Source organism: Cherax quadricarinatus, chromosome 79 (genome assembly GCF_038502225.1).
Source record: "Cherax quadricarinatus isolate ZL_2023a chromosome 79, ASM3850222v1, whole genome shotgun sequence".
NCBI classification, from domain to species: domain Eukaryota; kingdom Metazoa; phylum Arthropoda; class Malacostraca; order Decapoda; family Parastacidae; genus Cherax; species Cherax quadricarinatus.
In genome coordinates this window covers 7879877-7898777 of record NC_091370.1, presented here as the reverse complement: position 1 = coordinate 7898777, position 18901 = coordinate 7879877, and the positions used below count along the sequence as shown (strand labels likewise).

The 18901-nt window shown below is 42.6% G+C and overlaps 2 protein-coding genes across 5 annotated transcripts in view; one reads left to right on the top strand and one right to left on the bottom strand.

Moving 5' to 3' along the window:
• The window catches only part of mEFTu2 (mitochondrial translation elongation factor Tu 2), a 56651-nt gene that overhangs the window by 23123 nt on the left and 14627 nt on the right, over nucleotides 1-18901 (top strand). For 2 of the 3 annotated variants that reach the window (XM_053796934.2, XM_053796933.2), the window contains exon 6: nucleotides 9214-9434. The exons of the other annotated variant lie outside the window; for it this stretch is intronic. In XM_053796934.2, the coding sequence (XP_053652909.1) occupies nucleotides 9214-9380 (167 nt within the window). In that variant the 3' untranslated portion in view covers nucleotides 9381-9434. Of the gene's footprint in view, nucleotides 1-9213; nucleotides 9435-18901 lie in introns of those variants that run through there. 3 annotated transcript variants of the gene reach the window in all.
• Nucleotides 9491-18901, bottom strand: part of Sur-8 (leucine-rich repeat protein shoc-2) — a 102620-nt gene continuing 93209 nt past the window's right edge. For both annotated transcript variants that reach the window (XM_070101891.1, XM_070101890.1), the window contains one exon: nucleotides 9491-11877. In XM_070101891.1, the coding sequence (XP_069957992.1) occupies nucleotides 11842-11877 (36 nt within the window). In that variant the 3' untranslated portion in view covers nucleotides 9491-11841. The remainder of the gene's footprint in view (nucleotides 11878-18901) is intronic.

The following is an 18901-nucleotide window of genomic DNA, read 5'->3' as shown; positions in this document are numbered from 1 at the left end:
CTCTTCCTTTCTTTCTCCTACAGAGAATAGGATAGCAGATGAACAAGGAGGCTTTAGGAAAGGTAGGGGGTGTGTGGACCAGGTGTTTACAGTGAAACATATAAGTGAACAGTATTTAGATAAGGCTAAAGAGGTTTTTGTGGCATTTATGGATTTGGAAAAGGAGTATGACAGGGTGGATAGGGGGGCAATGTGGCAGATGTTGCAGGTGTATGGTGTAGGAGGTAGGTTACTGAAAGCAGTGAAGAGTTTTTACAAGGATAGTGAGGCTCAAGTTAGAGTATGTAGGAAAGAGGGAGATTATTTCCCAGTAAAAGTAGACAAGGATGTGTGATGTCACCGTGGTTGTTTAATATATTTATAGATGGGGTTGTAAGAGAAATAAATGCGAGGGTCTTGGCAAGAGGCGTGGAGTTAAAAGATAAAGAATCACACATAAAGTGGGAGTTGTCACAGTTGCTCTTAGCTGATGACACTGTACTCTTGGGAAATTCTGAAGAGAAGTTGCAGACGTTGGTGGAAGGAAGGTGGGGTAGGGGTCGGCCTAGGAAAGGTTGGAGGGAGGGGATAAAGGAGGTTTTGTGTGCGAGGGGCTTGGACTTCCAGCGGGCATGCGTGAGTGTGTTTGATAGGAGTGAATGGAGACAAATGGTTTTTAATACTTGACGTGCTGTTGGAGTGTGAGGAAAGTAACATTTATGAAGGGATTCAGGGAAACCGGCAGGCCGGACTTGAGTCCTGGAGATGGGAAGTACAGTGCCTGCACTCTAAAGGAGGGGTGTTAATGTTGCAGTTTAAAAACTGTAGTGTAAAGCACCCTTCTGGCAAGACAGGGATGGAGTGAATGATGATGAAAGTTTTTCTTTTTCGGGCCACCCTGCCTTGGTGGGAATTGGCCAGTGTTAATAAATAAATAAAAATACAGAATGGGAATTGACACAGTTACATTTTGCTGATGATACTGTGCTTATGGGAGATTCTAAAGAAAAGTTGCAAAGGTTAGTAGACGAGTTTGGGAGAGTGTGTAAAGGCAGAAAGTTGAAGGTGAACATAGAAAATGAGTAAGGTGATGAGAGTATCAAATGATTTAGATAAAGAAAAATTAGATATCAAATTGGAGAGGAGGAGTATGGAAGAAGTGAATGTTTTCAGATATTTGGGAGTTGACGTGTCAGCGGATGGATGTATGAAGGATGAGGTTAACCATAGAATTGGTGAAGGAAAAAAAGGCAAGTGGTGCATTGAGGTATATGTGGAGACAAAAGACGTCATCTGTGGAGGCAAAGAAGGGAATGTACGAAAGTATAGTAGTACCAACACTCTTATATGGGTGTGCAGCTTGGGTTGTAAATGCTGCAGCGAGGAGGCGGTTGGAGGTGGTGGAGATGTCCTGTCTAAGGGCAATGTGTGGTGTTTATATTATCCAGAGAATTCGGAGTGTGGAAATTAGGAGGTGTGGAGTTAATAAAAGTATTAGTCAGAGGGCTGAAGAGGGGTTGTTGAGGTGGTTTGGCTATTTAGAGAGAATGGATCAAAGTAGAATGACATGGAGAGCGTATAAATCTGTAGGGGAAGGAAGGCAGGGTAGGGGTCGTCCTTGGAAAGGTTGGAGGGAGGGGGTAAATGAGGTCTTGTGGGTGAGGGGCTTGGACTACCAGCAAGCGTGCATGAGTGTGTTTGGAGTGAATGGGGACGAATGGTATTTGGGACCTGACGAGGTGTTGGAGTGTGAGCAGGGTAATATTTAGTGAAGGGATTCAGGGAAACCGGTTATTTTTATATAGCCGGACTCGAGTACTGGAAATGGGAAGTACAATGCCTGCACTTTAAAGGAGGGGTTTGGGATATTGGTAGTTTGGAGGGATATGTTGTGTATCTTTATACATATATGCTTCTAAACTGTTGTGTTCTGGGCACCTCTGCAAAAACAGTGATTATGTATGAGTGAGGTGAAAGTGTTGAATGATGGTGAAAGTATTATCTTTTTGGGGATTTTCTTTCTTTTTGGGTGACCCTGCCTCGGTGGGAGATGGCCGACTTGTTCTGAGCACTAACTTGTTTTTGCTCTCCATTAATGAACTCTTGGTCTCTTCAAATATCTGGTCATCCTTGTACATAAAAATTTTTGCTATTGCTTGTGCAGGCACACTCGACTCTGTGACCTCTCTCCAATACACTATTGATCGTGCTTCTAGCTGGGCCACTTCACATGGTGTTTTCTCCTAAAACAAACTAGATGACTTTCACAACATGCCCCATTATCCTTCATCCCGTTCTGTGCCTAGTATATTGTTCTTGTATCCTTAAATGAAATCCATTCAAATTTTTCTGCCTTCTCTTTTATTATCAAATGTCATGGAATTGTTGCATAGCCTTCCTAAAAAATGTCTCTCACAGTCAGCTGAACCCTCCTAACACTTTAAGCACACTTTTCTTGGAGAACTGATAGACAACCCCTTGTTTGTCTACATTCAACCCAAATCTTGTGTAAGCTTCAGGTAAGCTAAACCACAAAGACAAACTATTCCTCAGCCTCCTTCTAAATTTTGTCCCCTTAATTAAGGTTAATGGTTGTATCTAAGGGGCTTTTTGATTGTCTCCAGTTGAGAGGCAAACATCCCTTCTTTGCAAAATCATTACAGTATCCACTGTCTCCACTATTTTGTTCTCTTCCATGACCTTCAAGATCCTTCTATATGCAGAATAGTTATGGATATAAGTGTACTAATTCATTTAAGATTCGTCTCTATATTTTTTTATCCCTTTTCTTTCTGTAATCATGTCTAGTAACCTCTCTCAGTTTACCTCCCCTTTACATTCTCCCTGTCTCTTCATTCTTGGGAGGCTCCAATGATTTAAGTTTACTTGTACCCCTTCCTGCTTGAAGGCTCCCATGTGTACTTCAAACTTGTGTTTGCTCCAAACCACATTCACATGTACACTGATGGTTTCAAATTCTCAGATGGAGTAGGGCATTGTATATGGCAGGTTTTCTAGATAAAGTAATTAAAGTAATCCAAGGACATTTACTGCTCAGCGTGTATTTTCAGTTATATGCCATTTCTGTCACTGTCACACACATTGCAACTATGCCCATCCAGAAATTTGACACCCCCCACATCCCAGTGTCTTATGCATATAACAATGGTTGTGTCAAATTCCTAGTAAGCCCAAATATTGTTTATTTCTGGGTTGATGTACATGCCTTTGAACATGCACATTCAGCTACTCAGTCAGTTATTCAGAAACTACCAATCTCCCATAGAGGTGTTCCTCTCTCTTGACTATTTTACACTGCCCTCTCCAACTTCAGAACTGCTGGCAATAATGTTGATCTGAGTTAGGACAACAAATCATTTTCTATTAACTACAATTGGGTTCCTGGCCTTCTTTTCATTGTTGTTAGGTTTGGGACACTATACTTTCACATTTACAAATCTGACACTTGTTGCACCAACATTTGACGTCATTTCTGCACCCAATACTAAGCCCTATTTCCCCTACCCTTGCTCACCCCTAATTATAGCTATAGTGCTGTATGATCCATAAAGGTTTACCTCATGTTTTTGATAATTATATGATTTTTGTCATGGAAGTGCATCACTAGTCAATTTTTCATTTCAACTTCTTCCACAGATTACCATGCAGCAAAGCATGTCAAATGATAACTCATGTACAGTGGAACCTCTACTTATGAATTTAATCCGTTCCATGCCTTGCTCGCAACTGGATTTGCTCGTTTGCAGAGTCAATTTTCCTCATTTAAATTAATTGAAACGGAATTAATTCGTTCCAGTGGAATTCCAGGCACGAGAAAATACTTTAATAATTTCCCTAATATCAACTCTACAGCTTATTTATCTATCAAAATTCATGTAATATGACATAATAAACAATATTAATAACATAGAAACATGATACATACACTAGAATGAATAAAATACATGTCATTAGGTATGTGGCCAGTGGTGGTGACAGTAGCCATTGTTGTTGGGGTTTATAGGGCCACCACAGCGGCCATTCCTGCTCCTGACTACATGTGTAGAGAACCTAGGATAACCCAAAAACGTCAGACAGAGTGACTTATAAGTGCTACACTCTTAATGCTTCACTTAATTGCTACACTCTTAATGCTACACTTTGCCACTGCTGCTTCATGTTGTCTGCCAGTGCTACCTCATGATGTCTGCCACTGCTGCTTCATGTTGTCTGCCACTGCTGCTTCATGTTGTCTGCCACTGCTACCTCATGATGTCTACCACTGACGTCGCCAAAGAATCGAACATTTCTGCTATTTTGAGCTCAGTTTCAAAGTACTTTTCATCGTGAAACCAATTAAAATCATATTTATTTTTGTAGTATATCTTCCATTCTGTCACATGAGACCAAATAAAACGAGAATACAACCATAAAAACCATACGAAAATATACCGCTAAGGGGAGGCTAATGGCTGAGAAGTGAACTCCGTTATTTATGGTCCGATTTCTCTCATTTTTGGTGTATGTTAAGAAGCATCTTTTCATCATACATTGCCCAAGTTTCAATAAAATAGTCCAACAAACAACTGAGATCCAATTCCCTAGATCAAGAGCAAGAACCCCCTCACCAGTGGCAATTAACCTCCCTTGAGGCCCGTTCGCATCTGGAAATTTTGCTCACTTCTGGAAGCAAAAAAATCGACCGAGCAGCTGCTTGTATCCGGAAAACTCGCATGTGGATGCACTCATAAATAGAGGTTAGACTGTATTTGTATAGTGTAATTACTGTATTGTGAAAAAAAAAGAAACAAATATTTGTATTATGCGTACACTATATATACATGTATATATGTGTGTGTGAATGATGTTGAAACTGTTTCTTTTTTGGGTTACCCTGCCTCGGTGGGAGATGGCCAATGTGTTGGAAAAAAATTAGGTTTAGGATATTGGCAGTTTGAAGAGACATCTAAACTGTTGTATATAGCACCTTTGCAAGACAGTGATTATGTATGAGTGATGATGCAAGTCTTGGATGATGATGAAAGTTTTTTTTTTTTCTTTTTGGGTCACCCTGCCTCGGTGGGAATCAGCCGACATGTTACAATATATATATATATATATATATATATATATATATATATATATATATATATATATATATATATATATATATATATATATATATATACGTATATATATATTTTTCAACAAGTCGGCCGTCTCCCACCGAGGCAGGGTGACCCAAAAAAGAAAGAAAATCCCCAAAAAGAAAATACTTTCATCATCATTCAACACTTTCACCACACTCGCACATTATCACTGTTTTTGCAGAGGTGCTCAGAATACAACAGTTTAGAAGCATACACATATAAAGATACACAACATATCCCTCCAAACTGCCAATATCCCAAACCCCTCCTTTAAAGTGCAGGCATTGTACTTCCCATTTCCAGGACTCAAGTCCGACTATATGAAAATAACCGGTTTCCCTGAATCCCTTCACTAAATATTACCCTGCTCACACTCCAACAGATCGTCAGGTCCCAAGTACCATTTGTCTCCATTCACTCCTATCTAACACGCTCACACACGCTTGCTGGAAGTCCAAGCCCCTTGCCCACAAAACCTCCTTTATCCCCTCTCTCCAACCCTTTCGAGGACGACCCCTACCCCGCCTTCCTTCCCCTATAGATTTATATGCTTTCCATGTCATTCTACTTTGATCCATTCTCTCTAAATGACCAAACCACCTCAACAACCCCTCTTCTGCCCTCTGACTAATACTTTTATTAACTCCACACCTTTTCCTAATTTCCACACCTTTTCCTAATTTCCACACTCCGAATTTTCTGCATAATATTTACATCACACATTGCCCTTAAACAGGACATCTCCACTGCCTCCAACCGTCTCCTCGCTGCTGCATTTACCACCCAAGCTTCACACCCATATAAGAGTGTTGGTACTACTATACTTTCATACATTCCCTTCTTTGCCTCCATAGATAACGTTTTTTGACTCCACATATACCTCAACGCACCACTCACCTTTTTTTCCTCATCAATTCTATGATTAACCTCATCCTTCATAAATCCATCCGCCAACACATCAACTCCCAAGTATCTGAAAACATTCACTTCTTCCCTACTCCTCCTCCCCAATTTGATATCCAATTTTTCTTTATCTAAATCATTTGACACCCTCATCACCTTACTCTTTTCTATGTTCACTTTCAACTTTCTACCTTTACACACATTCCCAAACTCATCCACTAACCTTTGCAATTTTTCTTTAGAATCTCCCATAAGCACAGTATCATCAGCAAAAAGTAACTGTGTTAATTCCCATTTTGAATTTGATTCCCCATAATTTAATCCTACCCCTCTCCCGAACACCCTAGCATTTACTTCTTTTACAACCCCATCTATAAATATATTAAACAACCATGGTGACATTACACATCCCTGTCTAAGACCTACTTTTACCGGGAAGTAGTCTCCCTCTCTTCTACACACCCTAACCTGAGCCTCACTCTCCTCATAAAAACTCTTTACAGCATTTAGTAACTTACCACCTATTCCATATACTTGCAACATCTGCCACATTGCTCCCCTATCCACTCTATCATATGCCTTTTCTAAATACATAAATGCAATAAAAACTTCCCTACCTTTATCTAAATACTGTTCACATATATGCTTCAATGTAAACACTTGATCTACACATCCCCTACCCACTCTGAAACCTCCTTGCTCATCCGCAATCCTACATTCTGTCTTACCTCTAATTCTTTCAATTATAACCCTACCGTACACTTTTCCTGGTATACTCAAACTTATTCCTCTATAATTTTTACAATCTCTTTTGTCCCCTTTCCCTTTATATAAAGGGACTATACATGCTCTCCGCCAATCCCTAGGTACCTTCCCCTCTTTCATACATTTATTAAACAAAAGTAACAACCACTCCAACACTATATCCCCCCCTACTTTTAACATTTCTGTCATGATCCCATCAGTTCCAGCTGCTTTATCCCCTTTCATTCTACGTAATGCCTCGCGTACCTCCTCCACACTTACATTCTGCTCTTCTTCACTCCTAAAAGATGGTATATATATATATATATATATATATTTTTTTTTTCAACAAGTCGGCCGTCTCCCACCGAGGCAGGGTGACCCAAAAAAGAAAGAAAATCCCCAAAAAGAAAATACTTTCATCATCATTCAACACTTTCACCACACTCACACATTATCACTGCTTTTGCAGAGGTGCTCAGAATACAACAGTTTAGAAGCATATACGTATAAAGATACACAACATATCCCTCCAAACTGCCAATATCCCAAACCCACCTTTAAAGTGCAGGCATTGTACTTCCCATTTCCAGGACTCAAGTCCGACTTTATGAAAATAACCGGTTTCCCTGAATCCCTTCACTAAATATTACCCTGCTCACACTCCAACAGATCATCAGGTCCCAAGTATCATTCGTCTCCATTCACTCCTATCTAACACGCTCATGCACGCTTGCTGGAAGTCCAAGCCCCTTGCCCACAAAACCTCCTTTACCCCCTCTTTCCAACCCTTTCGAGGACGACTCCTACCCCTCCTTCCTTCCCCTATAGATTTATATGCTTTCCATGTCATTCTACTTTGATCCATTCTCTCTAAATGACCAAACCACCTCAACAACCCCTCTTCTGCCCTGTGACTAATGCTTTTATTAACTCCACACCTCCTAATTTCCACACTCCGAATTTTCTGCATAATATTTACACCACACATTGCCCTTAGACAGGACATCTCCACTGCCTCCAACCGTCTCCTCGCTGCTGCATTTACCACCCAAGCTTCACATCCATATAAGAGTGTTGGTACTACTATACTTTCATACATTCCCTTCTTTGCCTCCATAGATAACGTTTTTTGACTCCACATATACCTCAACGCACCACTCACCTTTTTCCCTCATCAATTCTATGATTAACCTCATCCTTCATAAATCCATCTGCCGACACGTCAACTCCCAAGTATCTGAAAACATTCACTTCTTCCATACTCCTCCTCCCCAATTTGATATCCAATTTTTCTTTATCTAAATCATTTGATACCCTCATCACCTTACTCTTTTCTATGTTCACTTTCAACTTTCTACCTTTACACACATTCTCAAACTCATCCACTAACCTTTGCAATTTTTCTTTAGAATCTCCCATAAGCACAGTATTATCAGCAAAAAGTAACTGTGTCAGTTCCCATTTTGAATTTGATTCCTCATAATTTAATCCCACCCCTCTCCTGAACACCCTAGCATTTACTTCTTTTACAACCCCATCTATAAATATATTAAACCACCATGGTGACATTACACATCCCTGTCTAAGACTACTTTTACCGGGAAGTATTCTCCCTCTCTTCTACACACCCTAACCTGAGCCTCACTATCCTCATAAAAACTCTTTACAGCATTTAGTAACTTATCACCTATTCCATATACTTGCAACATCTGCCACATTGCTCCTCTATCTGTGTAAGAAGTGTATTTAGTGGTGTATTTATGGGTAATTGCCAAACCCATAGGGGCTGGTGAGAAGCTCTTGATATAAGGAAGTGGACCTGTGCTGCTCTTCCTTGGTCTGAATAGAATGCCTCTCATTCCCCCAGACACTGTATAACCCTTATGAGTTTAGTGCTCCCCATGATAATAAACCCATAGGGGGGTCATACAGTGCATGTGGAATGGACAGTAATCAGGTTGGATCCAAGGTAGCTCAGGACCCTTGAATCAAAAGCCCTTCACCAGTATCAAAGCACCCCTTTTGAAGGGAACAAGATTGTGTAACATGGCTTTAGCAGGCTTAAAACTGCCAAACTCTAATACAAGATAATTATACTGTATTTGCTTTTGGATGCTTTTAGTGTTATAAATAGTGTCGCAGCATTTCTCCTTCCTGCTCACAGTTTTAGGATTATTGTAATTCAACACACATCCAGGTAAGGTTCTAAAGACCACACTAATAGAGGAAAGCAGTGAGGAAGTCCAGTAGCCATCTTTCTCACCTCTGGATGAAATTTCAGTATTGCTGGAAACATAGTAATGTTTATCAGTGTGTATTTCCAAAGAGAAATTTAATGATTTAGATTCATAGTCTACATTTGTTAATACACTATGTACTTTCATAGTTATGCCCATTTGTGTTATGACAAATTATAAAATCTTCTTACACCCAGGTGACCATGGGACAGTAATACTGACCCTGCAAGAAAGTATGGTGATGATGCAGAACCAGTCATTTACCATCAGAGAGAATAACAGTACGGTTGGAACAGGAATAATAATAAAACTTTTGGATAGTGTGTTAATTCCTCAAAAAAAATTAGATAAAATAGTTTGGTAAGAGTTATCACAGTTAAGTACTGTTTTGCTGAAATAAATAGTACATGTATGTTAAGCATGTTTTTCCTTACACCCTCTAGAAAGAGACTGGGATTCAAGAAAAGCTAAACATTTCACCTACAGGTTTATTGAGTAACATTTTTGAGAGGCGACTGATACACAGCATGTCCATTTGAGTAATAAGCATTGGTTATTTCTGTGGGGTTTTGAGGCTACAAAGCAATGGATGGTGTGGGAGGTGTCTTAGACCAACGACAGACCAGCCTACAGGCACAACATCCCACGGGACACTGACTAGGTTATTTTTCACAGCTGCTTCAAGGAGTTTGCAGCAGTAATCACTGAAGTACACTAAAACCTAACTGCCTTGCAGTTCTTGAAGATGAAATATCAATCTTCAAAGCAGCAACTTGAACACTGTAGTGTACAACATTGTCCAGTTCAAGCCAACTAAGAGTGCAAAGGCATGTCAGCTGGCCATCTACTAGATTCAAAGAGCTCCATTTCCAAACATATGTAACCATGTTTTTAACTTCATCATCTGGCGTAATGCCCACATAGCCTTGCACCACATACCATAATCATGTCTTTGTTGCTCCAAAGGGTGTCATTAATAACTTGCATAACACTATGACCACATATAATCCATCTGGGATTATTTTTGAAGATTACTGTGTAGCATTACACAATCACATTTTTCTTTTAGGATATATGCATCCACCTTTTATAAATCAGAGAGGAATGAGGCTCCAGTTGTAGAGCACCAATGAGCCTCTAGGGGAAATGGGGGTTTGTAGAAATATTACATGAATGTGTTTTGACCTTCCTTGCAAAGTGTTGAGTCCTTTTCTACTGGTGGGGGGTAATGTGGGTGATAAAATTCCAAGACAGGTGCCTCAGACGTCATCCACCTACGGTAATCAAAACATTTGCAGTTGAACACCTTATTTAATACATCCACTACATGGTATGGATATATCAAACAAAGACAATTTCACTGTCCACCACAAGACACACTGGTCCATTGTCGCCACCAAACTTAGTCTCATGGCTTCAAAAATAACTAAAAGAGATTTTTTAAAAAGTTATATAAATAGAAAAAAAGAAGCCTTAGCTTGGCACAGGAAGCAAAGTATGATAGATTTTTTCCACTTTCACATATTATTCCTGGACTGAGTTAGTTAAAAGCAAATATTTACATGGCAAAGCAAATCAGGCCTTTCTAGAAAATACTGATATTCACATCCACACAATTTTTGTGTAATTTCTGTGACAGTTAACACTCACTACAATATACTGTACATATGAAAAGACAGACAGACACACACGCTCTCAGACACACACCAAAGCAATGGTTTGGGGTGCAGCAGTGTCGTGAGAGGATAAATCAGCATTGGTTTGAAGCAACCTAATAGCAGGCTTATGTTACATATATACACAAGGACACTCACACAAAAGCAGCACAGAATGAAGGTGGGCCCAGTGGCTGGCACTGCTTCAACATCATCCAGTAACTATCTGGTAGTCAATGTGGAGCTGGGGGAGAAGTCACACATGACTACCAACTGATAGTCAGTGAATGGCATTGTATAGGGGGGAGACCAGAGCCACACCACCAGGGCTACCTCACTTTGTCACACTGTGCATGCACAGCCATACATGCACAATCAACATTTGACAATGAGCACAAGCACTTTTTCCTCTCAGGTTGCTACCATCAGTGGTGAATTGGGGGAGCCTCTTCCTCACACTGCAGCTGCCCCATACCATGCTTGTTTGACCATACACCACACATCATGGCCAGGATAGGTAGCTAGTAGTGTTGGAGTTTATATAATTTCCTACTTGTAACACCAGAAACTACCATTAAACTTAGCCAGAATGGACAGGTGGTGGTCATTCTCTTACATTTTGTTTTAATGCTTTTATATACTTTTTAATAGATACAGTATTGTATGTACTTTGCACCTTAGCCAAGATGGGTAATTAGGGCCTCCTTCAAACACCACCACAGCCCATTACCACGCTTGTCATATTGCGCACCACCACACCAAGGCCAGGTACACATTACTACCAATTTCTCCACTGGCCTGGCCACACACTTAAATCTAACAAGAAAAGCACAATATCACATTTTACAGGGAAGCCTGAATCCCTAACACATATCCAATGTTTTCTCTTACGTCACCCAATGACACAGGTGGCCTGCAGGCACCATACTCGCAGGCAGCCTGTTAACCTTTCGTAGTGCCACACTGGGAAACAACATGGATATCCAGCTACTGGACCACCCAGAATCACAAGCAGCAATTAGAATTTTGGGTGCAGGAGTAGTAGCAGGAACAACCTAGGCGCTGCAGTAAGTTGAAGCAGTTCCCAGAAACAGCAGCCACTGTAAAAGCTGCTCGTCATGATGCATGCTTTCTTACTTCTGTTTATAATGTCAATAGGAGACAGTTTCCTCACATTGTGCGGTATGGACCCTGCATCTTCAAAAACTGAAAAAAAAAAAAGAAAAGAAATATTTAATTAACAAATGAGCATGGAAAAATTACACAATATCCCCTCTCCCCTCCACACACACACCTACCTGAGAAAGCATGTTAGGAAACTGGAGAAAGTGCAGAAATATGCAATGAGACTAGTTCCAAAGCTAACCAAGTTCAGCTACGAAGAGAGGTTAACAGAATTAAATCTAATGATAATGGAGGACAGAAGGACCAGGGAACACATAATGATAAACAAAATACAGAGGAACTGATAAGGCAAAGACAGGCTGTTTCAGATTCAGGAAACAGGTACTTAGGGGCACTGCTGGAAGTTAAAGACAGATGAGTCACAGGGCTGTCAGGTCATATTTCTTCTATCTCAGCGTGGTCAGGAAGGGCAATAAACTCAACGAATAAGAGGTGAAGACAGACTTCATACGTGGTTTTAACAGCAGGTACGATACGGCCCATAAGGCTAGAAGGGAGTGAATCAGGCAAGCAGTGTGTTGAGAGGCAGGACCAGGAGTTAAGACTCGACCCCCCTTGCGGCCACATACAGGTGAGTACACACATAAAACAAAACACACAAAACACACACACACACTAGCAAGTGAGGTAGTGAAGGCAGGAACCATACATGGCTATAAGATGAGGTATGATAAAGCTCATGGAGCAGGGAGAGAGAGGATCTAATTGCACTCAGTGAAGAGGTGGGGCCAGGAGCTGAGTCTCAACCCCTGCAACCACAATTAGGTGAGTACAAACACACACACACACTGTATGTTAGGCCCATATTGGAGTATGCGGCACCAGTTTGGAACCCACATCTAGCCAAGCACATTAAGAAAGAGAAAATGCAAAGGTTTGCAACAAGACTAGTCCCAGAGCTAAGGGTATGTCCTACGAGGAGAGGCTAAGGGAAATCGACCTGATGGCACTGGAGGACAGGAGAGATAGGGGGGGATATGATAATGACATATAAAATACTGAGAAGAATTGACAAGGTGGACAGAGACAGAATGTTCCAGAGATGGGACACAGTTAGAAGTTGAAGACACAAATGAATCACAGGGATGTCATGAAGTATTTCTTCAGTCACAGAGTAGTCAGGAAGTATTTCTTCAGTCACAGAGTAGTGAGGAAGTGGAACAGTTTGGGGAGCGATGTAGTGGAGGCAGGATCCATTCATAGCTTTAAGCAGAGGTATGATAAAGCTCATGGTTCAGGGAGAGTGACCCAGTAGTGACCAGTCAAGACCTATGACTTGACCCCTGCAACCACAACTAGGTGAGTACAACTAGGTAAGCACGCACACACACAAACGGGCTCAAAAGGACTCAAACGGGCAACGAGAATAGAATAACTGAAGAGGTCAGAGGTGGAAGGGCGAGGAGCACGAGTCATCGTACAGCAGGCATCTGGATGGACGTCCCCTCTGAGGAGTAACATACAAATCACCTGTTTGTGGTTAACGGGGAAGTTTGAGTGATAGAGCCGGCCCTAGATCACTGGTAGCTGGCTATCACAAACCCTGCTCCAGAGTGAGTATCATACACACAGCACCTAGCAGTAGTAGGAAGACAAAATTTGTAGGAGCAAGGAATAGGTGACCTTGGTAGGAGGAGTAAGTGGGGGCCAATAGGACTACAGACCTGACAACAGTTTTAAGAGATAAGTTTTTAAGACACAAAGACAGTACAATCTGAGAAGCAAGTATTGGGTACACATGTAGTAAAAGGTAGTACATATGTGGGCAAAGGAAACACTCATCAACACACATTAGTATTATAATTATTAGAATTACTGTTATTATTAATGGTATTTTATTAGTATTATGGATACATAGAAGTGAGGTGCATTATTTCTGGAACATATAAACAACTGGCGTGCTCACACACACATGGGGCCAGGAGCTGAGTCTCGACCCCTGCAACCACAATTAGGTGAGTACACACACACACACACACACACACACACACACACACACACACGCTCCCACCCTCCTCCTACACTCACTCATTCACACAAATGCAAACATACAAACAACTATGCACACTCTCACTCTCTCTCTCTCTCTCTCTCTCTCTCTCTTTTTTTTTTTTTTACACAGGGTTTGACAAGGTTAAGGATCCTTAGCTTTATTGGCAAGCTATTTACAGGTTAAGGATTCCTAACTTTATTGGCAAGCTAAGAGCTGTTACCTACATCAGCTCATTTGAAAGCATTTTTATTGTTATGAGACATACAAGTAGGGAACAGGATGAAGTTGGAGACATCTGTGGGCCAGCATTTTCATTTGATCAACTGACTTTATCTCGTTGACATCATTATGCTGTACGAATGTGTTCCATACTCAAGTCACCCTGGGTATATATGATCTCAGATGGAGTGATGTTCTGGAGAAGGGTACAGCCAGAGTGAAGTTGCTGCTTTCTGCCCGTCTTGTGGCATAAAAGCTTGTTTCACGCTGTCCTCGAAGTGGATCCAAGTGTGGTACTTTGACAATATTGGCCTTGTACATAACAGTAAGGCCACCCACATATCTCTCGCTATCTGTGTGTGTGTGTGTGTGTGTGTGTGTGTGTGTGTGTGTGTGTGTGTGTGTGTGTGTGTGTGTGTGTGTGTGCGTGTGTGCGTGTGTGCGTGTGTGCGTGTGTGCGTGTGTGCGTGTGTGCGTGTGTGTGTGTGTGTGTGTGTACTCACCTAATTGTGGTTGCAGGGGTCGAGACTCAGCTCCTGGCCCCGCCTCTTCACTGATCGCTACTGGGTCCTCTCTCTCTCTGCTTCCTGAGCTTTGTCATACCTCTTCTTAAAACTATGTATGGTTCCTGCCTCCACTACTTCACTTGCTAGGCTATTCCACTTCTTGACAACTCTATGACTGAAGAAATATTTCCTAACGTCCCTGTGACTCGTCTGAGTCTTCAGCTTCCAGTTGTGACCCCTTGTCCCTGTGTCCCCTCTCTGGAACATCCTATCTCTGTCCACCTTGTCTATTCCCTGCAGTATCTTGTATGTCGTTATCATGTCTCCCCTGACCCTTCTGTCCTCCAGTGTCGTCAGTCCGATTTCCCTTAACCTTTCCTCGCACGACATTCCCTTGAGCTCTGGGACTAGCCTTGTTGCAAACCTTTGTACTTTCTCTAACTTCTTGACGTGCTTGACCAGGTGTGGGTTCCAGACTGGTGCTGCATACTCCAGTATGGGCCTAACATACACAGTGTACAGTGTCTTGAACGATTCCTTATTAAGGTATCGGAACGCTAATCTCAGGTTTGCCAGTTATTTGGTTGATGTGTGCCTCCGGTGATGTGCTCGGTGTTATGGTCACCCCAAGGTCTTTCTCCCTGAGTGAGGTCTGTAGTCTTTGTCCACCTAGCCTATACTCTGTCTGCGGTCTTCTTTGCCCCTCCCCAATCTTCATGACTTTGCATTTGGCTGGATTGAATTCGAGAAGCCAGTTACTGGACCACATGTCCAGCCTGTCCAGGTCTCTTTGCAGTCCTGCCTCATCCTCGTCCGATTTAATTCTTCTCATCAACTTCACATCATCTGCGAACAGGGACACTTCAGAGTCTATTCCTTCCATCATGTCGTTCACATATATCAAAAATAGCACTGGTCTTAGAACTGACCCCTGTGGGACCCCGCTCGTAACAGGCGCCCACTGTGATACCTCTTCACGTACCATGACTCGTTGCTGCCTCCGTCAGGTATTCCCTTATCCATTGCAGTGCCCTCCCTTTTACATGCGCCTGATCCTCCAGCTTCTGCACTAATCTCCTGTGGGGAACTGTGTCAAAGGCCTTCCTGCAGTCTAGGAAAACGCAATCTACCCACCCCTCTCTCTCGTGTCTTACTTCTGTTACCTTGTCATAAAACTCCAGGAGGTTTGTGATACAGGATTTGCCTTCCATGAACCCATGCTGGTTTTCATTTATAATCTTGTTCCTTTCCAGGTGTTCGACCACTCTCCTCCTGATAATCTTCTCCATGACTTTGCACACAATACATGTCAGAGACACAGGTCTGTAGTTTAGTGCCTCGTTTCTGTTTCCTTTCTTAAATATGGGGACTACATTAGCTGTCTTCCATTTCTCAGGTAGTTGCCCAGTTTCAAGGGATGTGTTGAAGATTGTGGATAGAGGCACGCACAGCATCTCTGCTCCTTCTCTAAGGACCCATGGGGAGATGTTGACCGGTCCCATCGCCTTTGAGGTGTCAAGGTCACTTAAGAGTTTCTTCACCTCCTCAGTTGTTCGTATGTCATCCAACACTTGTTGGTATATTCCCTCTTGATGTTCCCTTCTGTGCTGTCTTCCCACAGCCCTTCCTGTCTCTACTGTAAAAACTTCCTTAAATCTCCTGTTCAGCTCCTCACATACCTCCTGATCATTTCTTGTGAGTTCTCCACCTTCTGTCCTTAATCTGATCACCTGGTCTTTGACTGTTGTCTTCCTCCTGATGTGGCTATACAACAGTTTCGGGTCAGTCTTGATTCTCGATGCTATGTCATTTTCATACTGTCGCTGGGCCTCCCTCCTTACCTGTGCATACTCATTCCTGGCTCTGCGACTGATCTCCCTATTTTCGTGTGTTCTCTGCCTTCTGTACTTTTTCCATTCTCTATTGCACTTTGTTTTTGCCTCCTTACACCGTTGGGTAAACCAGGGGCTCGTTCTGGTCTTCCCATTGTTAGTGTTGCCCTTGGGAATAAACTTTTCCACTGCCTCCTTGCATTTTGTTGTTACATATTCCATCATTTCATTTACTGGCTTTCCTGCCAGTTCTCTGTCCCACTGGACCTCCCGCAGGAAGTTCTTCAACCCTATGTAGTCCCCTCTTTTATAGTCAGGCTTTTCCCATTCAACTCCTGTTATTCTCTCCACTTGCAGCTCTATGTATTCAAAGAACAGAACCACGTGGTCGCTAGCTCCTAGGTGACTCTCATACTTGATGTCCTCAATGTCTGAGCTGCCCAGGGTGAACACAAGGTCCAATCTTGCTGGTTCATCCTCCCCTCTCACTCTGGTAGTGTCCTTAACATGTTGGTTTATCTGGAGTTTATCTGGAGAGAGTTCCGGGGGTCAACGCCCCCGCGGCCCGGTCTGTGACCAGGCCTCCTTAGGTCAGTGTCCCAGGATGCAACCACACACCAGTCGACTAACACCCAGGTACCCATTTTACTGATGGGGAACATAGACAACAGGTGGAAAGAAACACGTCCAATGTTTCTACTCTGGCTGGGAATCGAACCCAGGCCCTCACCGTGTGAAGCGAGAGAGTTAACCACCAGGCCACCAGAGGTTTTCCAGCACCACGTCCAACATCCTGGCTCTCCATGTTTCGGGACCCCCATGTGGCTCCAGGTTTTCCCAGTCAATCTCCCTGTGGTTGAAATCCCCCATAACCAGGAACTTTGCTCTGCTGGAGTGAGCTCTTCTTGCCACCTCAGCAAGTATGTCCACCATTGCTCTGTTGCTCTCTTCATATTCCTCTCTTGGCCTCCTGCAGTTCTGTGGTGGATTATACATCACTGCAATGACCACTTTGTGTTCCCCAGACTGAAGTGTACCTGCTATGTAGTCTCTTTCTCCCGTCTCATTTATTCCTTCCATTTTCTCGAATTTCCATCTTTTTTTACGAGCAGAGCAACCCGTCCTCCCCCCCTGCCCCTTCTATCTTTCCTCATGATCTGGTATCCTGGTGGGAAGATTGCATCTGTTATTGTCTCCGTGAGTTTTGTTTCTATAACTGCTATGATGTCTGGGGACTTCTCATCGATTCTTTCTTGCCATTCCTCATGTTTATTCGTTAATCCATCTGCATTTGTGTACCAAACCTTCAATTTCTGTTCTAATACTGTAACTGTGGTGCGGGGGGTGGAAACAGAGGGATCGGTGTGTGATGGTTGGTTTGGATTGTTCAGTTGCCTTGGGGGTGTCGTGGCTGGAGTCCTTCTGCAGGTGTTTCTGGGGGGTGCGCTAGTCCTTCCATTTGATCCTGGGTTATTCTGCTCTCCTTTTTCATTTCCTCCCATTTCTCCTTTCGTTTTTGAACTCTCTCTTTCATTGTCTTCCTTTCGTCCTGTGTTCTGTCTCGATCGAGGTATGTGTATGTGTGTATGTGTGTATGTGTGTGTGTGTGTGTGTGTGTGTGTGTGTGTGTGTGTGTTTTCTAGAGTGTGTATATAGTGTTATGCTTAATAAATAGATATATTTTCCTAACTAGGATTTTTGCCTAACCCTCTGTTAACCAACCCATTGAAGTAAATACTGGCTGGAGGATCAGGTGCATGTAACAGGGAGGGCACTGCAATGGATCAGGGAATACCTGACAGGGAGGCAGCAACGAGTCATGGTACGTGAAGAGGTATCACAGTGGGCACCTGTGACAAGCGGGGTCCCACAGGGGTCAGTTCTAGGACCAGTGCTATTTTTGATATATGTGAATGACATGATGGAAGGAATAGACTCTGAAGTGTCCCTATTCGCAGATGATGTGAAGTTCATGAGAAGAATTAAATCAGATGAGGATGAGGCAGGACTGCAGAGAGACCTGGACAGGCTGGACATGTGGTCCAGTAACTGGCTTCTCGAATTCAATCCATCCAAATGCAAAGTCATGAAGATTGTGGAGGGGCAAAGAAGACCGCAGACAGAGTACAGGCTAGGTGGACAAAGAGTACAGACCTCACTCAGGGAGAAAGACCTTGGGGTGACCATAACACCGAGCACATCACCGGAGGCACACATCAACCAAATAACTGCTGCAGCATACGGGTGCCTGGCAAACCTGAGAATAGCGTTCCGATACCTTAATAAGGAATCGTTCAAGACACTGTACACTGTGTATGTTAGGCCCATACTGGAGTATGCGGCGCCAGTCTGGAACCCACACCTGGTCAAGCACGTCAAGAAGTTAGAGAAAGTACAAAGGTTTGCAACAAGGCTAGTCCCAGAGCTCAAGGGAATGTCGTACGAGGAAATGTTAAGGGAAATCGGACTGACGACACTGGAGGACAGAAGGGTCA